The sequence below is a fragment of the Homalodisca vitripennis genome, chromosome 6, assembly GCF_021130785.1.
Source record: "Homalodisca vitripennis isolate AUS2020 chromosome 6, UT_GWSS_2.1, whole genome shotgun sequence".
NCBI lineage: Eukaryota > Metazoa > Arthropoda > Insecta > Hemiptera > Cicadellidae > Homalodisca > Homalodisca vitripennis.
The window spans coordinates 85,146,114-85,171,700 of record NC_060212.1 but is presented as its reverse complement, the minus strand read 5'-3'; the positions used below and the strand labels follow the sequence as shown (position 1 = coordinate 85,171,700).

Here is a 25,587-nt window from a genome sequence, read left to right as displayed (position 1 = left end):
ATAAGACCAATGTAAAAATATTTGCTAGCCAAATATTGAGTGACATGCACTGCCATCGACCACAGTGTTGCCCATATAAAATGAAGCTTAATTCATATTTTAATGTCTATAGTTCATTTAGTTTTGAAGATATTGTACTGACACAGAAGCAGACAGAAATGGGATTTTTCCAGCCTCTCGAGTGATAGGCTGTGCTAACGCTCAGCCAAAAAATAGGCTTTTAACATGTATGTAAGTAAAATTTACCAGTGTCAAAAAATTTATTTAAACCAAATGTGACTTCTAGGTACCAATTTGTAAATATTCAGATTAATTTATCAAAAATGTTTATTCTGGCATTTTAATCTAAAATAATTGCATTGTTTGTCAAAATTGGTTTTTGCCAATTTTAATTTAACGTTTAACTGCATCCTAGAAAAATGTATTTAAACTCTTTCTTTTTCTCCCTCTATATATAAATATATCCAAACTATGCTGACCAAGATATGCTACTGGAATTACACTGTTTAAGATTACATTATCATTTATTACTATGTTATGGGTAGCCCCAAAATATATTGCCAAATATTAAAATGTTAGGAATCTTTATAAAAATATGTAGAAATGGCTTAGCTCCCTATCCCCCAAATAGAGTATATACATGAAATAAGTAAGATGCAATATTTTTTAGGTACACTTTATTATTAATAAGAAGTACTAATTGATGAAAAGTGCAGTTCTTTCCACCAGTGAAGATTCTTGGAGGTAACATAAATCTTTAAAGATTTTCAATTTTAAATAATATAAGTTTTAGACATAGTAAAAATATAAAAACACCCCACTTTGTCACCCAGTTAAAAAGCTTATTATTATTTGAATAGAAGTGTCACAGCAGCAACCATGTGGCCAGCCAGCTTGTTGTAACATGCCTTGTCCCAGATGTATAGCATGTGAACTGGCCTTGCCGTCACAACATGCTCACGTACAAGTCAAGTAACTCATGCTGCATTTAATGGTCAAAGCGTCATGTTTGATGTTGGCATGTCAGTGCTCAAAGCTCTCACTTTCAGCCTCTGCACGGCCAGGTGGTTCAGATATTTGAGCACAACGTGCAGTATCCTGGTTGACCTAAACCACACCTGAAACACACATTTACAGTCTAATAAGGTAGAGAAAATTTAATATATAAATTAAATTAATTTTTAGAAGTATTAATTTAGACTGAAGATAACTGCCGAACATGACTCTACAGTAATAATATAATAAATGTTTAACAAGGATTTTAGTTTCCTTTTTATACTAAATTAAATTAAATTTGTTTCAAAACGTTACATACAAAAATTAGGTCAATGATTTTGTTAGAGAAAGTTTGATGGTTAGTGGGAGTTAACCCAATGAGTACCAATTAAAATTCAAATATTTTTACCCTCAGTACCAAATCAATTTTTGATTTTCCGATTGAAATCGTTGTGTGGGTGTTTACAGTCAATTAAATACATTTAAGTAGATGTTAAAATCGTATTTTGTTACTTTATATTTAAGTTTACTCACAACAATATGTGTATTTTCTTGAATATACTTGTCAGTTAATAGATAAGTTTTTGTGTGGCAAGATTCAAAATATTGCTCCGTATGCAAAGACACTTTGCATTTTTTGCACTAAAAAATGTCACTCATTTTATTTTCATGAGCTGTGCACACTTAATAGTGTTTGAAGGCCTCTATTTAGTTGTAAGAGGTATTTTGCTAGTAAAATGTTCCCAGTAGCTACTTTCTAGTCTAAGAGGAGTATCACAACTGGCTAATGATTGACCTTTACTTGACTTTTTTGGCTACAGTTGTCAAAATATTCTCTGCAGTATTCAACCTGAATAGTGTTGCTTTTGTTTGTGAAGTACACTAGAGTTAAATAAAACAACATAAAAGAGGTAAACAAAAAATATTTTTGCCTCTTTACACTACACTACATCACAAGGAAGAATGACAGTTGTTTGTCCTGTTTGTCTACACCCCCTTTAGAGTTACTGTACTGTACAACACTGGACTTCAATGTACTCTTTGGGTCTTCCCTACATTCTGTATGTGAAACACTTCTTCAAAACCGGGCCTTTCGTAAAAGGTTAAATGGATTGACACATCTTTCCTATCTATCCATTTTATTACTTAGAATTGTATTACAAGACCAAAAGGTTAATTCATCTTTTTTTAGCTTAGAAAATTTTAATTCATCAGGGACATATTTCCTGTTGGCTTTTAGTGTACTGACAGCATGCACTGTTCTGTGTGTAAGCTCAAGAAAATGACCAAAACTCTACCCTTAACAAGTAAACTTTCAAACAAATTTAGTACTACCTTTTCACTTACTGAAAACGTATATGTCTCAATTGTCTCTTTGCCAGTGTAAATCTTGAATGTGTGACAATACCCAGTTGCCTAATCAAAAGCTTTGTAAATATTGATGCCAAATCTGGCCCTCTCGGAAGGGTTGAATTGGATATAGGTTAGTCTACCTCTGAAAGCCATTCGATTTTCATCTATGTATATGGACTGTCCTGGTGTAGTAGTTTCATTGATTACAAAAACGAATCTACAATAAGCGTAACCTATCACAGTATGCAATTTGGGTCATTATTTCAATAAAAGTACAGGTTTTTACTGAAAACAAAAATCCTGTTGTGAGCCATAGTTTTTCCATATATTGGGGGAGTGAACGATGCTCCTTGTGGACCAATAATCTGATATTTTTGGTTTTAGTTTTTGTGCCCTCAATATTACAAGAGCAAAAAACTATCATTTCATCCGTAGAGACAGGAACCCACGTCACATCATGGTGGTTATTAGCAGCAGCTGGGTACAAGCCCAAACTCTCATTAGTATATTTATTAGTTTCATTGGTAACATGTTTCCAACAATATTGTCCATAAATATCCACAGAATGAGATGTTCTGTGCATTTTGATAAATACACAGAACATCTCATTCTGTGGATCATCATCATCTGTATTCATCATTAAGCATTATACATGCAATAGATGTTCTCAAAAAATAAGTTTAATATTTAGTATTATGCATGTTTAGTATTTAGTTGCCCAACAACAATTGGATTTATGCCAGATCTTCACTAATAATAATATTTATGTGGGTCATTTGCTTGCCTTGTTCACTCCCATGTTTAAAGGTTAGGCCTTGTTACATCATTTCCTCAAAATTTTTTCATCGCCACTTTCACTCAAAATATCCTCATCAAAGTTAACTTCACCTACTCAATTTTCACTTGCATTAAGTATGTTCCCCACAAAGTTACTAAAACTTCAGAAGACAGAATGCAATCTTGCTATGATGCCATTTCAGACGTTAATTAATCAACAAAATCGACAAAACATAATGATAAAATAAACAATTGATTTCAAGAGAGTCAACCAGCTTGAAAATTGAACAGTTATGTTTTAACAGACTGACACTCAATATAATAGCACAGGCAAATGCCAAAATAACCGATATCAGGAATATTTTTCAACTACAAATAATGTACTTAACCAATGGGTTAAATATCTAACAAGACACAACATTTTTCAATGTCAATTGAAACACACAAAAACAGGAAGTTGTCCAATAACCATTTAAAAAAAGAACTGAGTGGTTTATTTTTGACAGTTTTTCACTTGGGAAAAAATAAAAATTGTATTTACTTCTAGGCATAGGCTGGTGGGCAGATTGGTGGGGTGGTTGATTGGAGATGAGTTCCAATAATAAAAATAAATAACTATGTAAAAAATACAACAAAAACTGTTTAAAACAAAATCTGCAATGCAGAAAAACTTACAAATTAATTCATAGCCAATTCAGATGATAAAAGTGAAGCGGCATGGAGTATTGTTAAATCTGAACTGGGTTATAAAAAAATCAAGCAGAATTTTCTGATATATTGGTGGTAGTTGATAGATGTTTAAACTAATACACAAAATATTGCAAATCTTTAAAAAAAATTCATGGATATTTCTAATTAAATTGGACTGTATCCTTGTGCTCATCAGGCTTTGAAGCGCATATAAGTCTTAAATGTAAACCATGAGTATTCAGAGTTTAGTATTCACAACATAAGTAACAATAATGTACTGAAAGTAATTAAATCCTTAAAAAACAAAAAATCAGCAGGTTGGGATGAAGTTCCAGTTAATTTGATGAAAAGATGTTCATATTTTGTAGCTAAACCTTTACCTATTATTATAAACCAATTTTTTCAAAATGTCTCTTTTCCTAATCATAGCTTGAAGAAGTCAAAACTTTTCATAAAAAGGGAGAGAGAGAATAAATACTGATAATTATAGACCAGTTTCAGACTTAACAACATTATCCAAACTTCTTGAAAAAATAGCTTTCAATCAAATATTAGCTTTTTGGAAAAAAATAATATTTATTTGTTTCTGAACGATTTGGCTCCAGAAGAGGGATAAGTACAATGACTGTGTTATCTACATTTATTATTTATGTGTGATGGGTGTTGGATGGTTCCCAGAGCACAATGGTTGTGTTTTGTGATTTGTCCAAGACATGTAACTTACAATCTTGACATACTCATTAAAAAGTTGAGCCTTACAAATTTTCTAAGAACTCCACATCTTGGATCAAATATTATCTATCAAATCATTATTAAAGGATAGTTATCTATAGAAAATGTGTTAAATCTAAATCAGAGTAGGATCTACTAAAATTTGGTGTTCCCCAATGTTCAACTATGGGACCTCTTCTGTTTCCTTGGTACCTAGATAATCTCCTTGCAAACATGTCAAACAGTCTAATACTTTATGCAGATGATACTACTGTAGTTATTAAATCTAAGAATAATGAAGAATTTAAGTATAAAATTAATGAAACCGAACTAAGAAAAACACTCACTCAGTTTGACAATGAGTTTTTATCAAATATAGATACATTTTTCTATTCAGAACTAAGAATAATGACATTTTCATTTTGGAAACCTTATTGTAAACCCATCTTAACATTTTGACTATACCAAGTCCAATAATTTTCAAACCCCTATTAACAGTGCAATCTAATTATGACAGCATTTGTGATAAAACTGTATACATGATCATAACACTAAATATAAAACTAATTTTCTTTATAATTTAATTAATTGTTTTTAATTTAAAGAATACATATTACTGTTTTCTATTTTAATTTTTTTGTTTTAATAGGTCTATAAGTTTAATTCTATTCTCAATTTGTTCTTGAGACATCCCCCTGAGAAAAAGGATTATTAAACACACTTCTAAATTAAATTGTTAAAAATTGTTGAATTTGTTCTTGCCTCTATAGAAATGAAGAATTCATGAACAATGTTGAGTCTTCATTTCAATTTGTTCTCAAGATATCCAGAGGAAAGACTGATAGAAGAAAGATTTTACCAACCCCAAGAATAGTAGTGGCAACAGCCAGAAACCAGCTTATTTCCATTAATGTCAACCTATTTTGGGTATGGGTGACAGATTCTATTAGGTTATTCTACCAGAATAAAAAACAAAAAGCAATAAGTGTAATAACCTATTCAAGATCATTAGACCATTATAGATCCCTTTTCCTTAGATAAAGAATACAATCTATAACTAATGGGTATATGTTTGACTTAGTTGTTTATATAATAAAAGTATCCGATTTAGTAGACTTAACCACAGCATTCATACTAACAGTACGCGTAATAAACAAAAAGCAATAATACAGTTTTATTGTTTCATAAAAACTTTTAAAAATCACATAGTTTCATTGTAAATTTACAATTTGAAATGATTATAATAAATACTTTTTTTATTAAAAACTACTTTATAATTAGTTTAAGGAAGGAGTTTAAGGAATTTTCTATGATCAGGAGGAGATTTTTTTATTAATGGTATTAAAATTAAAACTGATATTAATTTTATAAAATGAATGCTTGCCATTATAAGTTTTGTTTAACTATGGACTATGGTTTTGGCTATAATATTGACACTGCCAATGATTTGTATAAGTTCACAGTAATTAAGGTATCTTTTAAATTAGCAAACAACGAGAAGATACACATGAGTCTAGTTTGAATGTAAATTACCTGCATATATACTACGATATTAAGGTTTATACTACATTTGAATGTTTACTCCATTTACATGACATGACATCATTATCCATGTACATATTACTGTACTGACACGAATATCGCAAGTCACACAATCAGTTATTTGTCACCATTCACAAAAGATATAGCACCGGATACAATGTTTCTGTGTAAATATAAGCTAAAATGTTAAGAATAATAATATTAAGAACCGGTTGTAACAGAACAACCTTGAGACCAGTGTTAAATTTCAAACATATTCACGCCTGTATATCGGCCACATATTTATTGAAATCACTCAATTTAAAGATTTGATTAACACTCACCCAAACAATTTTAGTTTTTCTTTTGTAGTGTATATTTTTTAATATTTAAAAAAAGTACAAAGTTCAGATTTTTTTTAATAAGCAAAATTAATTCAAAAAACTAAAAAGCATTAAGATACATATTAATTATATCTCTAAAAAAAGACATTGTCCATTAATCTATAATTTAAAATAAGGGTATAAAAGTGTTTTAAATTTAATATTGTTTTCAATTCATTCATATGGCTTCATGATGGTCATCAGAATAGCCAGCTCTTAAAAAGCTAATGATAAGATATGAACATGTGTTTTTTTTAAACCTCACCATACAGTTTATTTGAAGTCCAAAACAGTTTGGAACGGTAATGCTTGAATAATGAGCGTAGCCAAGTTTGATACCGAAGGTGGACTCATAAAAGGCTTCCAGAGCTTCATGAAATGTTAGGATTTCGTCCAATTCCACTTCATTGCTGTCTTCTTTGTGAATGCTGGAAAAATTAATGAAACTTATAAAATATTAAGGCACAGCATTAATCATTACACCTTTTGGTGACATGCAAGAATTTTTCACTTCAATAATTTTTACTCCCACACCCTAATTTGTAAGTGCCAGATGTAAAACAGGATACCCTGCAGTACTTTATTAGAAAAATTTATAAATCAAGTTATACAAATGGCAGTTCAATATATTTGGTAATAAAAATGTTCAGTTTCAACTTGTGAAAAAATAATCATAAAAGCATAGTATAAAAAATTAAAATTTAGAAAAGTCTTGTAAATAAATTTCACCAATAAAAACTAAAAATATTATTATTGTACAAATTGTGTTTTTATGAATCTATATAACATAATAAGCACAAGTATATCATTTCAAAACATTTGGGCAAACATTTACTACAAATACAACGTTAAATACCAAAACTAAATGGCGATAACAGATTCACAGCCATGGCATTTTCTCAAAGAACACTAAGGAAGTAAGAAACAAATCAACTATTTATTTTCGCAGCTGAAATTCGTTTCATTAGTCATAGAGTATAAAACCAACATGTAGACCTTTCTACACAGAAATCTGCAATGTGCGTGGACGTGCCAATTCAAACTGCATCTGAACAAATTTGTAGAAGTCTAATTTTTCCACTTGTTTCTTTCTAGTTTCATCAGTTAACATCGACTGTGCAAGCATGTCCAATAAGATGTTACAAGCTTGAAAGCGATCTTCATGGGAGCGTCCAAAAATTCTGAAACATCTTAGACCATCTATGTACAACTAGATTTTGCAACAGTGACATGGTGCCAGGATAAACAGAGGGACAGAAGCTTGGCGTGCATGCGCAGGTTGGTTCCCTTCTACGCTGAAGCTGTCAGTGCTCACTCTCCCACTGCACCATACAAGCCAGAATGATAACATCCGCTGCTCACTAAAGTTAAACTCCTCCTTCTTAATCGAATTATTGTTTTAGGGTACGTATTGATGGACCAACCCATTGTATCTCCAAAAATACTTAAAGAAAAAATAAGGATTATCCATGGCCAGATTTAACAAATTGTCTATAGTGTTTATATATATATATGTATAATTTTTTTAACATCAGAGCGTGTCATTAAATTGTTTGATAAAGTACAGGATGCTTGTGGTATTGTTTTGTGTGCTTCTATAATTAGAATAGTTATAGAAGAAGAAGTGATCCAAACAGCTTTTCAACATGGAGAAAAAAATATCTAAGAATAGAATAGAATAGAATTTCTTTATTAACTTGAAAATAGAGAACTGTTATGCGTTATATAAAGTATTTTAGTACAGGTTTGAACAATTGTAGTTTGTGATTAGTGTCTTTATTGAAACTGGAGATCTTCAGTGAATTCTTGAATAGTATACACAGGATATTCAGTCAACCAGGCGTCAAGTTTCCTCTTCAATTCCTTCCCTGTCATCTGTCTGTAGTTTGCTGGAAGTTGGTTAAATAGACGTGCCCCCAGAGACGTTGGTTTTCGTTCATGTAGTGCTTTGCGATGTACTGGTGGGTAATGAATGAGCTCCTGGTGTTGTGGTTGTGTAGTCGGGTTTCTCTAGGGAGTCCTAACTTGTCCACAAGGAGTATGAGTTCTTGTAAGAAGAATAATCGAGTTCCATCACAATAAAGACACTCGACTAATTTCAATAGGAATACTTTGTGTGGCCAGACAAAACTAAATTACAAATAAAATATCTCGTCTTAGATAGATTGTAAGAAAGCTTGAATTTAGGTGGTAAAAACTAAAGAGGACCAAAAGAACCTCTTGGAAAATGCGACATTAATAAGAGTGGAATACAGTAGAGTCCCACTAATCCGAACATCCGGTTAATCCGAACAAGTTCAGGAAGAAATTCTTATATTTATTTAAACGATAATGCACAGTTATAGCAAATAATTACCTAAAAATTGAAAATGTGTGCATGATGCAATAAAAAAAACTTCCATTAAATACGTGTACAGTTTGTTATTAGGATGAATTGCTGTAAGCACAGTACATACAGTACAGTACATAACGTAAATAATAAAGTTTAAATAAAGTACAAAGTTAAAACTTAAATAGGTGATGATGATATATATAGGTGGTTATTGACCTGTTGCTTATATCAGCTGTTCTCTCACCCAACATCTTAGTGGATGTGGAACCGATTGCAGTTTGTGATCGTGACTACACAGTTAGTTTACATGAGAGTCAGGCTATTGTTTGTGTAATCTGTGTTTGTGTTATTCAAAATCAGAATCTGTTTATTTCATAAACATCAACTTTTGAAAGTACGTCATGTTAACTTTAAACAATATTCCAATGTTTCGTTTTCATGGTTGCAATGAGGAAGGAATTGACTCATTACTGTTGGACGTAAGTGAGTATAAGTAAAATGAAAGTAAAGAAAGCGACGATAAATTCAAACCAGTTATAGTTGATAGGCATGTCCAAGACGCCGTTTTAAAATATGCTACGACTGTAGATCAAATTGATAACAGATTGATCATTAGGTAACAGAAAATGTAATCTATTATGATTTGTAAATATACCTATGATTCACATCTTATTAGAAATAATCTGCAAAGTATTTAAATTTATTTGTAAAACTACAAATCTTGATTTTGAGAAAAAAATCTTTTAGGCAAATTCTTTTTAAAATGGTATGGTCTAAATATTTTTGTGAAAGAATTACATGCAGATCTATCCATAATGTCTTTTTTATTCAGTACAAGCTTCTTTAACTTTTAAATGTTTCTTATTAAAATATACATAAAAAAAATCAAATTAACCATTAAAAACCTTTATTTATATATACTGCTTCAAAAACAAAACTCTAACAACAATTTGGTACAAATTTAAATTTAAAATTGTTTAAAGTAAGTTCAGAAAACGTTTTCTAGTAAAATTCTGCATTTTACCACTAAAACCACAAGGTAGAAGAGAACTGTAACTAGTCAGGAGTAAAGTTGCCAATGGGTTAATGTTAAATTATTATATAACAGTAACTGGTTGGATATAATTTATAAGCATAATAATTAAAAACAATAATAACAATGACTAATTTGTACTAATTATGTTAACTGTAATAATTATTATCACAATGACATACTACATATCAGCGTGGAAGTGTTAGGATATACTGACATTATTAACTGCATGAGTGCAGCTGGCAATGGACAATGTGCGTATTGTGTTAGGCTAGTAATTGAGAACCATGGTTCGGGGAGACGGGTAGCACGACACCATAGCAGCACTGCTGTGGGGGGAGGGAACCTTTCCTTCCTCCATGTAAGGAGCTGCCAATTTCTTGGCAATACAAATAAATCTAGCTGTACATCAGTATGAATGGCCTGTTTAAAATACAAGTTAACACAATTTTGTCCATTCCTATCTGTGGATGTCCATGGATGCTAGTGTAAAATGACCTTCAGACAAAGTTGGACAAACCGCCTACAGCATAAGCCATTGAAAAAACAATACCAAACGTTATAACCCCCACATTATATGTTGACAAAAAATTGCCACTTTGGTATTTTCTGCACAGACTTGTGGTGGTGGCAGATCGTCACCATGGCACTCAACTGGTTAAGCCAATTAATTCTATCAGCTATGAGAGAAACACGCCCCACATGTGCCAACAAGTCATCATACTACATGTTTTTTGACAGACAAAATAATTATGGCATATGCATATGTTCATAGGAAATAAAAGATTTCACTCACGTGTTCCACAGTTTCAATAGATGTTCTAAAGCCACAGACAGTTGTATGATGCCTGAGTGTATTTTGCATGTGAGCGTAGCAATGTACGGATCAGTCTTGTCGAGCATGACGAGACAGTAGGTGGAGAGATGCATGAACTCTTCCTGCGTGAGTAGAAAAGGTCTAATGTTGAGGTCGAATCTCTCGGACAACACGGAATGAATTAGTGTCCTATACTTCTGGTTGCCTCGACACATTAAGATCGGCAATATGAGGTTATTGTCTTTGACCGGATTGCACCATGACAGCATGTAACCATGGTAGAGTACATTCTGTTTCTGCCCTGTAGAACCCATGACTGTTATCTGCAATTCAAAGAATAAATGTGTGATTTTCCATCAATAACATTCATTATAAGTAGTTGTAGCGCTCATTCTTATTTTTAATTTCTTATTTTTTAACTTGTAACAAAACCATTGCAAAGGCATCATCAATCTCCATTGCAGCAATCATATTCTCCTGAAAATAGTTTCTAAACTAATTCCCTGAAGACAATTTACATACAACCTATGAAGGTAAAGGTTGATTCTTTTTAATTCCTAAGAATACAATCGGATAAGGTGTAACTTGGAAAGTTCACATTAAAAGTGTATGTGCATAATTAATAGCTTTTTGGCCTACAAAATTTATCAAAGCAATGCACTTCTCAGGTTATAATCATGGCTTGTTTTATGGAATAATAGTTTCAAATATTTCCTACAGAATTACTCTGTGAGCGAGACTGATGTGCTAAATCCAATTTGGAATGAATCCTCAGGATGCAGGAAAAATACAAAATAAAATAATTGCCATATTGCAATATGTATGACAAGTATACAATATGTAATCAAAGAAGACTGGATTTTCATATAAAATATTGTAGTTTATTAGTGGTAATGTTTTAAATTCATTTAGCGTGTTTAACTAATCTGAAATAATTTTACTTCATGTGTTTGTTGTTTTGGACATTTACTGGAAATACCACACATATAGAACACACTGTAAGTTTTTATATTTAGGTTTTGACTGCTATATTAACCTGTATGTAACAGGCCAGTGTGCTCATTGTTGTGCTACACTACTGCTGCCAAACACTAGAACTTTTCCCTGCTTGCTGGTACTTTGACAGCCACTGCCGCCACGTCGCTGCCGATGATTACAGTTGAACTGTGCTAGTACCTGCAATCTTTATAACGCAACATTTGTGTTATGCTGGACTTGCATCTAATACTCTGTAGGCATTGTACTGTTATAGTTCAATAATTCAGCAAACAAATGGCATAACAGTGAGACTTTCAGAATTGGTCTTACTAGGGCTAGGACTAAATCTCACACTCAGATTATTGAGGATATTCTTTGTAATTCTTTAAAACTGGGCGATATAACTGAGGAACTAGTTTCTGAGTTATGTGTGATAATAAATAAACTAAAGGTTAATTGCCCTGCAAATTATTTTCAAATTTGGAATCAACTGTTGTGTGATATCCTTACTGAGTGATGCCGAAAGCAGGGATTCCAGCCTCCAAAACTCACTTGAAGCCTGCCAGTGAGGGATGGCCAAACTTTAGTATGAACTACTTGACGAGAAATCAGTGAGAATCTTGGACTTCAACGATTCTGTTGCTACTCAGGATTTGATCAATGAAGAAAATGATTCTTTAACTCATCAAAATAAATGTTTGAAATCTAGTATAGACTCTTTTAGGGACAAACTTAGTACAGCGGAATCTGAGAAAGAGAGTTTTACCTTGAATCTTAAAAATCAAATTGAACAACAGCAGATACTAAGTATTGAGTCTCCTCTTTGGCTTAACAGCTCAGCTCAGAAATGTTGAAGAGAAGTTATGGCTGAGCGGCAGATGGTTAGATGATAAGATACTCAATTCTTATTTCAAGTCTTTTGGCAGTAGTTCGATGAGTAAGAATTCTGAAACTCCCTATTTCGGCCCATCTGTCACATAAATGATTAAGCTTGGTAGTAACAATGTCTTGTTGACCCTAGAGCAACTTTCATTTAGTAAATCATACTATGCCTTTTTCTGTGCAGGTAATTATCATTACTTAACTGAAAGTGACTCAGGTTATGACTGGAGTTTGCTATTTGTAGACGTTTTGGCTAGACAGGCTTACCAATTTGACTCACAAAGCAGAAATAATCTCTCTAGTGTAAAACTTGTCATTGACAGACTTGCTGGTGGTTTTGCTCTCAATAACATGGTACGTACTAAACAACAGCTGTGTATGTGGCCTGAATGTTCTTATGCTAAGTTAGTCAGTGAGGCTTACTATAGTACAATGGTACAGAGATCATTTCTTGATTGGTATAATCATGTAATATATTAAATGTTATTTCAAGTGAAAATGAATCCTGTACCACAAACAAAATAAATGAGAAAAAGCTAAACAGTTCGATCTAGTCAGTTTGACAATTGAGTCAACTTCTCTTTTTGCTGGAGAGGAGCACTTAGATGAGGCTGGTTGGGAAACTGTTCAAAATCACAGAAAACATTACTTCCGTACCCCCCAAGATCTCTCTTTTGAACACAGTAACTCTTACTCTGTCCTGGCTATCCTCGACGAACCTCACTCTCCTGGCGGAACAACAGGGGTGGATATTGGAGAGGATAAAAATTCTGGGAGCCCTAAATTGTCTTTATGCACATTTATCTAGTCAGGGTAAGGGACATAAAATCATGCCATAAAAATAATGTCCATTTATGCAAATAAAGTACTAGTAATGGTATAATTAGCCCAAAAATCCCTGAAGTTCACGAGGGAATAAATATGTCTTCTTCTGTGAATGAAAAACCTTATGTACCTAGAAGGTAAATTAGGCTTTTAACTTGTCAGTTAAATCAGTCATGGTAAATTGTTAAGTATTTCTTACAAGAAAAATGTTGTAGTAGCACTGACATTCTTGCTAACATTAGAGCTGACGCTAAGCTGGAACAAGTTGTGCACGATGTGGTTGAGTTGACTTGTGATTTAAGTAGATCAAATAAAGATTATCTAATAGTTTTTGGTGGAACTAATGATGTTAACTTGGAATACTGTAGTATTTAAAATTGTCAAACGCGTTTAGACATGATTAACACAGAAGTTTATGATATTATCTCTCAATTTGACAATGCATATTTCCTGTCACTCAGCTCCCTTTTTCAATCTCTACTCTACACTAAATTTGGCCTTCACTTTAACTTTAAAGGTAAAAGGAGAATTGCTAGTCTCATTGCTCAAACGATTTGACTTAGCAAGCACAATAAGCAGCTTTACTACAAAATTTAATGGATCTAGTTCTATTATAGATAATGTTTTTAGTGATATTTCGAAAAATCAGTTTTCACTGTACGTCTTGGTTATGGGAATTTCTGATCATCATGCGCAACTTGGAGACTTCATATCCCTTCATCCCTCAACAAACAGTATTGTAAAATCTACAGTCAAGCGACATTACACTTCGCAAGGCTGGAAAATGAGGAATGACATGAATTGTTTACAGCTTTAAGTGTTGACAAAATGTGTGACTCCTTTCTTGTCACCATATCATTTTATCTTGATTGTACATTTCCGAACAAAAGATCCAAATTTTGCTCATGTGGTCCTAAGATGAAGATCCCTTTGAATGAAAATCTAAACAAATTGCATAATTAACTACTTCTTCTCTGCTCAACTGTCCAAACATCTAGAATCTTCTCATTCTTAGAAAGTGTCTTTTCTTAAAACAAAGAGGGAGTTCAGAGGGACAATTCATTTTGCCAAGGCAAATTAAAATATCTGACTACATCAGTGAGGCTTCCAACAAACAAAGAGCTGCCTGGAATTTTGTTAGGGATCTTATTCCAAGTAAAGAAAAACTAGCAGTTTAAAACATATATGGCTTTATGACGGGAATGGAAATCTTATACGAAATCCAAAATTAGTTTCTGAAAGCTTTAATACCTTTTTTGTAGAAGTAAACCAACGTCTTAGAGGCTTTGATCTGAATTATCAATTAGATCGATCTCCTAAATCAGCATCTTTTTATAATGTATCCACCTCTATATTTATTGCTCCAACAGATGAAAGTGAAATTATTTATGTAATAGACTCCTTGAAAACAAGCAATTCATGTGGTGTTTCATCTAAAATCATAAAAAGTTGTGCAGACTTATTGGCTGAACCTCTGGTACACATTGCTAATTGTTCATTTTATTGTTGTCTATTTATAGTCTTTTGTCTAAAGTGTTGCACTCATTGGATAACAAGAATGTTTTAGGTTTATTCTTGGATCTTACTAAAACCTCAGACGTCGTGAACTAACTTGAATGATTGGGTTTCAGAGGAAAGGCACATGATTGGGTCTCAACCTATTTATTAAACCATAAACAGGTTGTTGAGATACCCTTTGTTGACGCTATGGGTTGTTTGAGAAAACAACTATCAAAAGAACAGAAGGTTCAAACTTGAGTCCCGCAAGGTTCCGTTCTTGGGTCTATGTTGCTATTTATTAATGAATTTATCAAAGTATCAATGACTATAACTTATTTTTGATACTTGATGATACTTCCCTTGTCATCTCTAATATCAATCGAGCCTAGACTGTTATCCAAAGTAGCTCTTTGTTACAATGGCTAAGAGAGAATTCTTTGTTTGTAAATAGTATTAAAACAAATCTGCTTGATTTTTTGGTTTAAGAAAGTCTTTTAAAACTTCAAATATTATTATAGGTGATTCTGAAATCTTTCCTTCCCGAAACGTTAATTATCTGGGAATTGTACTTGATCCTAAATTACACTTCTTTGATCTTATTGACAAAGTTTCAAAAAAATTGAGCAGCTGCTTTTTTTAATGTACAAACTATTGTTGTTTTATTGTCTCGTTTTGCTAGTGAAAAAATTCCTTTACTCACCATAATGGGTTTTTTATCCATATCTTAACTATGGATTGCCTATAAAGGGAACTGAGAGTACAAAAACTCAATACATCTGCCACCAGCAAAAAAGAGCTATAAGGATCATTTTCACATTAAATCGTGCACAGTCCTGTAAAAATGTCTTTCACCAAAAAGGTATTCTAACCTTCCTGTCTGTAATGTCTTTCCTCTTACAAAAAGTATCCACAAAATTTTACTGTCACCAACAATGTTAATTATAATTATCATTTAAGGATTATAAATTACCTCGCTACAAAACAAAATTATTAGAAAATCAGAGTTTTATGCCTGCATTCGTCTTTTTAACTCTCTGCCCCTTTACTTGAAAAGTGTTGCTGATGACAGAGAATTCTTGAATAAGCTAAAAAAAGTTTCTTATTTTATATGAATACTATAGTATTCAAGAATATCTAGAAGAGAAAATAATGTAGTCCTCCACAGTTATTTTACCTTATTTTAGGTTACATGGCTAATTCTGTTTTGATTTATTATTTTTATATATCACATCACGTATACATCTATATTGACGATTGTCTATGCAATTTATGTTTTTAATGAATAGACAATAAATGACTTGAGCTGAGTTGAATTGAACTATCTTTTTAAAAAGTCACCAACAATAGAACATTAACATAAATTATTTATTGTTACAAACCTTTTTTCAAGAAATGAAGATTACAATATTAATATATACAATATATTTGTATATAAAAAAGCTTCTATGAGGAATGAAAAATGTTTGCAATTTTCAACTTTATTACTCCAACTTAGGAACAGCAAAAAAAGAAATTCAAGATATACATAATGACCACAATTTAATTACATATAATATTAGCTATGATCCTGGATGAAAACCCAATGACCAACCTGGATTAAGCCTGGAATTCAGAGCCTGAAAAAAGTTTTGCAAGTTCAGAGCAAAATCAATACCATGATGACAGTGTTTTTCTGTAATACTAAGGCATAGTGCACTATGAACACACTTCAGAGGGCGTGTACTTCTAGATTTTGAGAAATTTCAGGGATGTGGTGAGATGAAAACATCCTGACTTATGGGCCAGTGGAGACCGGATGTTTCACCAATAATGCACCAGCTCATTCCTCTCGCATGATTCAATATTCTTTGTTCAAGCACCACACCAGCCAAGTGCCACATCCTCCAAAAAGTTCTGAAGAGGGATCATGTGACTTATGGCCATTTGAGAAATTGAAATTGTACCTCTAAGGAACTACATTTCAAAAAATTGAAAATGTTAAATCGAATTGGCTGAGCAAATAGCGATCCTGAAAATGGACTTTGCAACTCGTTTTCAAAGTGACAGGAATGTTTAAACAAGTTCTTCATATCCAATGGAGAATATTTTTTGAAGAAGACTAAATTTTAGTTGTCTTTGGTAAGCTAGTTTTTAAGTAAAATCAAAATATAGGATGCCTTAAGGACAGTCCTCTTATAACATGTTATATAAATATAAGAGCATGAGTTATAGTTAAAATAATTTGTAGAAAACTACGTGAGCGATCAGTGAAAATATTGTGCCTCTTTGAGTGTTTATACATCATAAACAGTTAACTTAACCATATCTGAAATTTATAAACAAAGTATACTTGTTATGAAGACCGGTTGTGTTTTACCAAATCATTCGTGAAACTAAAGTAATGTATTGTAAAGCTAAGCAATCACCATTATATATAGGTTTGAATTGTCAAAGAAATATTTATGTAATTTGCTAATGGTATATATCAATACTTACAATGCAGTGAAATATCAAATTTTAAATTACTTTAATTGAAATATGGTACTAGCCTTAATTGAATGTTAATTCAACAAATGAAGGTTAATGATAAACTGTTAAATATACCCAATTACTCTAATCAAAGACATAAGTAATTAAGGTATTATTTACTTGGCAAACCAAATCTATAACTTGAAAGCTAACTAATAACAATGATAACTGACACACCTTTATAAAGTGTTGTTATCATAAATAAATTGGTTTTTTTCTGAAAATTTATAACGGTGAGTAAATACCAATATGAGTTATTAAGAGCATATTTAATTTATACGCATTAATGAATAATGGCCTCTTAAAAATATAATGACTAAAACTTGATGATTTGCTCAAAATGTTATTTTTAATTATTCCATTGCTTCTGCCAGGAACAACAATAAAGTTATACAAAATGGTGTTCTAAACTTTGATAGAGACTGGTTACTAAAAGATCTTCATTGTGGTTTGTTACTGAAGACTGTATTACTTAGTGTTTGTGTCTCAACTTAAACGACAGCCAACTGGTGAGACAAACTATTTAGTCTGGTCCAGATAAATTTGCAAACTGAAGGAGTGCCCTTTAAGATACAAAGTTTAATAATCACAACCCACAATCGGTTTATTTAATTTCCAGTATTCTCTCAATAAGGAAGAAATGGGTCAGAGCCTACATAATTTTAACCCTTTTAATGCCGACGTGCGCCGTGAGCGCATGTCATTAGGTTTTACGAAAAATGCCGACGTGCGCTGGGGGCGCTCGTCCGGTTTTTGTTATGTTGTAGTTTTAATTATTGACTAAATGCCACTAAACTTTGCATACTGTATCTAGACACTACTACTATTGATACAAACTAAACATGTGATGACGTTATCAGCTGTTTTCAACCTCATTTACGTCTAATCATTCAGTGAGCGTCTGGTTTCTGTGGTAATACGTTGTTGCTAGGTTATGTTTTAATGGGAATTATTCGTGCTTTTCTTTTGTTTATTTCAGTTTGCTTATATTATTATTAGTTTTGTGATTATGGTAAATAGATTTTACCATGAGTAAAAGAGGGGGATTCATACTTTGTGCTTCGGCAAACACAAGTGTTAAACATTTTAAAATTATGTACCCTATATTGTAAATAATTAATTTTAATTTTATGTAAACTACTTTCTTTATTATTTCAACAAACAATTTTATACATTGGGCTAAACAACACGTGTAAATAAAGTGATTTTGAATGAAACTGACCAAAATATGTCTTACTGAATTTTACTGTAAAATGTGGACTTTACAAGGTTTTCAATAAAATGCTGTAACTTCACTATTTTTCAAGGCAAGTTCTTCAAATTATTGGTGTGTGTGTTAACAATTAAATATAGTACAATTGCCAGTAACTACTTTTTAGTTAAGGCTAATAATAAAGGTACCTTTATATGTTCAATCTAATTTTTTTTTAAGTTTTTGTTTTTTTATTTTTTGTTTTTTACAAATATAAATTATATAAATTTGTAAAAATTTTAATACTCATTTGTTTCAAACACTTCACATTATGACATAAAAAACAACACCTCAATGGAAAATTTCCTTCAATAAATAAAAAAGTTATACATTAAAAAAAAAATAGTTGTCAAATTATGGAAAAAGGGCCTGGCATTCTTCGCATGTACTTTTTGAAAACAGGTTGGCATTTTTCGAATGGTCACTGAAAAAATGTCTGGCATTAAAAGGGTTAACAATAAGTCTCAGTCACCGAACCATTAATTAATCATCCTTTTAAGGGCCATAGCCCTTAGATAGTCTTTTTCTTTCCCATTCTACACACAGTAATTGATCTTGTATCCATCTATGGCTCAAAAACCAAAGAAATTTTAAGATAAACATTTGAAACTACACTAAATTATAATGACTGACAAATGTATACACACCATAAGTGCCTTGTGATCATTTTCTGTAGGAGTGAATTTGTCAACAGTGTCTACTTCACTATGGAATGTCATCTCACTTTTCTGGAATCCGACAGTGAGAGCAGAGGTGAGACTCTTCGACAGAGCTGCCATCTGAGTTGGCTTATAGTTGAAGTTATACAGGTGCCCAGCAAGATATACTTGCCATTTTTTGCTTTTTAATTCTGAAACAAATAGGTAGACATTTTTTTCTACAGACATTTAATAAATCAGATCACAATCTGTAGTAATATCTTAGTCAAGTATGTTGTTTCCAATCAAAAAAGGTGATGGAGTTGATACTACCATAAATTAAAAACATATTGGCAATTAATTATATAGTTACACCAAAACCTAACCTAATACAAATTCAATAGAGGAGAGCTAATAGTGAGAGTGTGTGTGCATGTTTTTTCATCAACCGGGTAGGCCTTTAATTTTTAAATAAAATCATTTAGGATGTTTATCCTATCCTGTTGATGGTTGGTTTCAAAAACGGTGACTAGTTAGTAAAATAATTGGTACTTTGGGATTATACCGACCACACCCAGACATGAATCGTTATTTCACATTTCGTTTCTACTGATTACTAGATTAGCGTAGAACAATATTTCGTCAATATAAAACAGGAATTGTCTTATCGCAAACCCCTCCCCATCCTCAGACAGAGGTCAAAGTCGAGCGTCTAGTAGATAACGTGATTGCAGAGTCTCGCCGCCCGTTCAGCTGGTGCATCGCTTTGTTGTACTTCCGTGTTTTACCTCTACATTTCTCCAAACACAAAAATTCAACAAAAACAAACATTTACCAAACTAAACTCTTTATTAAAAAAACACTAAAAACTTGTTTTTATTCTTGATCACATTCCGCCACCCAAAATGCGAGTGCCTCCGGCCATCAGCGCGGGCTTTGGCAGCACCTTCGGTGCTGCCCCGCGCTGATGTCGACGAAAGAAAAACATCCCTCGAGATAGTACCTATCAGTAAAATATCAAATTCTAGAGGGGCTAATCAGAAATATAAATTGAATTGTAATGGAAAGGCAATTATGTACCGTGCAAATCACGTGATGCCGCGCGGTCTGCCGTAATCAGGATTCTCGAGAAAGATAAGATAACAGCGACAACAATAACGATCACAATACCTGGAAATGCTTGTAAGTTTGTAATTTTGTAATTGAAGAGTTGTTTTTTCGTTCTATCATGTTTGTTTCTATAAATTTCTATTTTTGTGTTCTTCATACTAGTGTGGTCGGTATAATCCCAAAGTACCAAAGTAAAATAATTACCATACAATTGTCATTGGAACAGTGATCAAAAAAGACAACCAACTTGTATTAAAAAATCACTATTAGCCAGCCACCAATAATAATTAGGCTAATCACTCTAGAAAAATTTTCTCCCATTAATATAGTATCACCATTAGCCATTAATATATTTATCCTATCCTGTTAATGGTTGGATTCAAAAACAGTGACTAGTTAGTAAAATAATTACTACACAATAGTCATTGGAACAGTGATCACAAAAAGACAACTATCTTGTATTAACAAATCACCAATAGCCATTAATTCTCCCATAAATATTGTATTATTTTTACAGACGCTTTCTACAAAAACGTTTTCATAAAACATTTTTCCCTCTGGAATAAATAAAGTAGTCTATCTAAATTAAGTTCAGAATAAAATGTTTGCTCCAGGAAAAAATTATCAGTAAAATGTTTATTACCTTCCAAACTGTTCAAAGACTCTGGATTCTGAGTGGCGTTGTCATCGAGATAGGTCAGGCTGAACACTTGTTGTGGTAGATCAATGTAACAGTTCATGCGGTTGGCTGTGGTATCCAGCTCCTCCATAGGAATATGCAGGGAGACCGAATGTTGCAGCCGCAATGATTTGCGTTTGCGCATGGCTGTTCTACCGCCATCCTCAAGGGATCTCTTCCTCCTAGTGCCTTTTGTCTGGCTTTCGTTCAATGCGTTCATTGTTGGTATTGATATCAATGATCAGTGCATTATGCCATGAAAATGGTGCAACAATATTTATTTCTGGAAAAACGTACAGAATTAAAAATGGTAAGGAGACAAAATGGAAAAGCGGTACTGGTACATCTCTAATTCTGGGCAGCTAAAATATCAATTAAACAATTTATTACTCAAAACATTTAAAAATTAAATAATTAACTATAGCTGTCACAACAGTTTAGATTACTGGATGTATTTACATCGATACAAAGAACCTTTTTCACATTCACAGCAGCTCAATACCGAGTGAGACCAACTAGTATCAATGTGATTCTGCACCACAAGGGATCTACCGCAGTCATCATGTTAAACATCTACATAAAATCCTATTGTTTGAACAAACTACTGAAACCCAAATGCTGAACCGTATTACATTTAAAGATATTTCAAATTACTGTATAGTTCAATTGGGGTAGAGTACAATAAGCAGACCCGGATTTTTATATCAAAATTAATAAAGATATTTAATTATTATACCCATTGATATAATCAACCGATAGTAATTAATCTGAACAATAACTAAATCACCTGCACAAACTGTACACACATTTTCATATTTTAAACCCAATTTGTTCTATACGTAACTTCTTTTAAATAAATAATGACAGTAAGCTTAAGAAAACTAAACAAAATAACCCTAAAAGATAATTTAATATGTCTTTCTCGGATTCAATAAATTTGTTTTGTTACCTTTTCTTTATTATTTAAATGACATTTCTCCTGTCACCTGTCTTCATTTTATCGTTTGATTAATGGTTATGGTTCCTTTATTGTTTGTGACATGACGTAATTGTTTAAACTATTTTTATTAATTTGAGACATGTAACTTTAATTTCATATTTTAGATATGTTGATATAGATCAATAGTTCTGTTATTCCGTATATAAAATATTGATGATTGTAAGTGATATAAAAACCGGGCCCGCTTATCGTACTCTGCTCTTCAGCTGTTTTTATATCTAAAAAAGTAATAATTTAATTTTGAATAAAGATTATCTAAGCTATGTGTAAGCTTTACTTCTATAAAACAAAACAAATAAAGCAGAGTAACATTTAGTTAGTTTTTACTATTTTGAGGGTTGTGTCCGATAGCTTGTGGCAAAAATAACACATCATGTATATCCCTATTTTACTTGCATCTATTACTCAAATAATTTTACTTTGAATTAATTTGGAACAACATTGTTATTCAATACATTAAAAAGAGCTGGCAACATGTAATTGTAAATAACTATAATTAAAATACTTAATTTAAAAACAATCACTTTTATTTCAGTTATGTAGGTCTGATGATGTGTTCCTTGAACACGAAAGGCAAAACAAAAATAAAATTCAATAACTAATGTAGTGTTTCCTTTTAAATTAAGTATTATATTCCAATAAGAATTTGGTCACAGGTAGGGTACGATACGCAGACCCGGTTTTTTATATCGAAGAATGTAATCATCAATACCTAATATTCGCATCTCAAATCCTAGACTATCAATCGATATAAAAGTATCTATAGTCCTCAATAACAATCATATGTTTTAAATTAAAATATGGATTTAATATTTACAGTGATGAAACAAATTATTATAAGCAAAATTGGGAAAACTGAAGATGACCATATTTGCTCCTCTCGCACTTACAGTTGTTTCTTTCCCACAAATTTCACATAATGGATTTTTCTGTACGAGTCCAACATGTTGAAGCCAAGTAAAACATGTCTTATCATCTTTCAAAGCAGCAATGTCGGGTAGTTCTCTAAAATTGACTGCCATTTTTCATAATCAAATGTTACTTATATGTAAAATTGAAATTGGCCTATTACCTTACATGTATTATTTGAAAGTGTTTACAGCTGTTGATATAGATTATTTTTAAAAGTTATTTGTTCAAAATAATTAATCAGTATCAAGTGATTATATCGGTGATTATGATTAAGTAATATCGTTTGCCAATTTCCATATAAAAAACGGGTCCGCTTATCGTACCCTACCCACTGTAAATATTAAATTCATATTTTAATTTAAAACATATGATTGTTATTGAGGACTATAGATATTTTTATATCGATTGATTAGTTTAGGATTTGAGATGCGAATATTAGGCATCAATGACTAGGTACATTCTTCAATATAAAAACCAGGTCCGCTTATCTCACCTTACCCGAATGTAGCCTATAATTAAAATGTTTTTGTATTCAATACCCTAGTTTAGGTATTTATAACTGATAAATTTATACTCAGTTGATTGTAGTGTTGGCCACTTACTATACTACAGCGGAAGCAAATGGCAATCAAAAGACCATCAAGACCCCAGAAGGCCTAGGATAATGCCGTAACTACTCAGGTTTGCAAAATTGTATTATGCCTACTTATGTTTCCAGTGTTATAAGCTTCAAATATAAAACAAGGTAGTTGTTGATAACATGCATGGATATACTCATCAACCCATTGACTTCCTTAGCCTATAACTTCTTGATTTGTTCAGGTCCAACAGAACAGGGTAGTCCTAGCCTATATAATGGTAAATTACTAACCTAGTTTATAAGACACCAGTATTATGGTAGCCTTTATAGTATACATAAAATAGGCTATTCAGTATACAAGAATTTCTTACCATCAGCATCACACTCAAAATTGAAACATTTTAACAATAATTGACAAGTATTACACTATTAACTGAACATTCACATTCCAACTAGTTCGAAATTTCACACTCAATCTCCCTGACAAGATTAAACTTTTAGTTTTGCAGTAAAGAACTAAATTACAAAAACAATCAACATTGGATTGCACATTCAAGTCATTAGACTGGAGCCTGGCCAGAGGAGCTATTTCCCGCTCTTATAATAATCACTTTTTTTATTCATTTAGAATGCTGAAGCAAACTACAGTTTTCTGCCATGATGCTTCACTGCACCTCTTTTCTAACTGCATTGTAATTTTAATTGTTAATTTTCAGACCATCACGAATATAATTATGTACATCCCGGGACAGAACCCCTCAGGAAAGAAAGCATCACTCTAATCTTAGGGCTGAGTTGAGGAGAAGAGAGGACGCTGGTGAGATTGGTCTCACAATCAAGTATACTCTCGGCATTCCTAAGATAGTCAAACAGAGTCCAAAAAACTAGCTAACTCTCGGATATCTCATCTCACGGTATATTACCAAAATGTTAATGGTCTCCGTACCAAATTAAATGACCTCTGTAAAGCAGCAGCTACATGCATCTATGATATCCTGGTTTTCACAGAGACAAACTTAAATTCTGATATTCATAGCTCCGAATTGGGTCTTGATGATTTTAATGTGTATCGCCACGACAGATCTTCTCAGTCTAGTTATAAAGAAAGTAGAGGTGGGGTTCTAGTGGCCACCAGGACATATCTGGGATCTAATGTTATACATACTTCTGTAGAAGATATTGAATGCATCTTTTTGTCTGTTAAGGCCAATAAGTTAGATTTACCTATACTGATTGGAGGAGTCTATATTCCACCACAACAGCCCGCTGTCACCTACTCCCGCTACTGCAATGCAGTCGATGAAGTTTTTTCAGATGGTACTACTTTTTGCCACAGTTTGTTGCTGGGGGACTTCAACTTGCCGGATGTGGATTGGGCTCGACTTGATCCTCTCGCTTCTAATGGAGCTGCTTCCTATATTATTGAAATGGCAGCCACTTATAGTTTAACCCAGATAAATGCTGTGCTCAATCTGCGCGGGGTGTTGTTGGATCTCATATTTGGCTCTGACCCCTCTGTTTTGGTTACTGCTGCCCTTGATCATCTATTGCCTATTGAACCTGCTCACCCGGCTATTTGTTGTGAAATACCTTCTCCCCAAATGACTGTCGATGACCAACGTGTAGTCTACAATTTTATTAAATGTAATGTGGGTGAAATTGCTCGAAGATTGCATTATTTACTTGGAACTGTTCAATGTGACCTGCCTGATGTTTCTGATTTCTTCAATGATCTGTTGGACAAGATTCGGAGTATTGTGATTGAAAACACACCTACTAGGAAAGTTGGCAAATCAAGGTTTCCCATTTGGTTCACGGCCGAGTTGAAGAGGATGACAATTCTTAAGAAGACTGCTCACAAGCGATACAAGGTCACTAATCGACTTACAGATTACGAGGAATTTAGGCATGTGCGCGCTCTCTGCAAGGACCTCAGCTCTGAATGTTATAGGGGTTATATTGCACATGTAAATGGTTCAATTCCCAGGAACATTAAGTCCTTTTGGAGCTTTGTCAATGGAACTTTGGGAAGTCATCGGACATCATCTGACTTATATACCCTTGGAGATCGTATGGCTTCAACTCCACTTACAGTTTGTGATCTTTTTGC

General features: G+C 32.7%; 1 protein-coding gene across 1 annotated transcript; it reads right to left on the bottom strand.

Annotated features, from left to right (window-relative positions):
- Positions 1-660: 660 nt before the first annotated feature.
- On the bottom strand, positions 661-24,244 carry LOC124364489 (centromere protein L-like). The gene is made up of 6 exons (XM_046820019.1): positions 23,849-24,244; positions 20,950-21,268; positions 19,206-19,408; positions 10,593-10,936; positions 6,697-6,859; positions 661-1,118 (listed from the first exon to the last, which is right to left on the bottom strand). Exons 2-6 carry the CDS (start codon positions 21,203-21,205, stop codon positions 996-998), a joined length of 1,089 nt encoding a protein of 362 aa, XP_046675975.1. The 5' UTR covers positions 21,206-21,268; positions 23,849-24,244; the 3' UTR covers positions 661-995.
- Positions 24,245-25,587: the final 1,343 nt, after the last annotated feature.

What these genes read in the sequence shown, in the direction of transcription:
- LOC124364489 (XM_046820019.1), bottom strand. Translation starts at nt 21,205, where the DNA reads ATGAACGCATTGAACGAAAGCCAGACAAAAGGCACTAGGAGGAAGAGA. An exon ending in GTCTTTGAACAGTTTGGAAG is followed by an intron (nt 19,409 to 20,949) that starts GTAATAAACATT and finishes TATTTGTTTCAG; the next exon opens with AATTAAAAAGCAAAAAATGG. An exon ending in CTATTGAAACTGTGGAACAC is followed by an intron (nt 6,860 to 10,592) that starts GTGAGTGAAATC and finishes TAATTTTTCCAG; the next exon opens with CATTCACAAAGAAGACAGCA.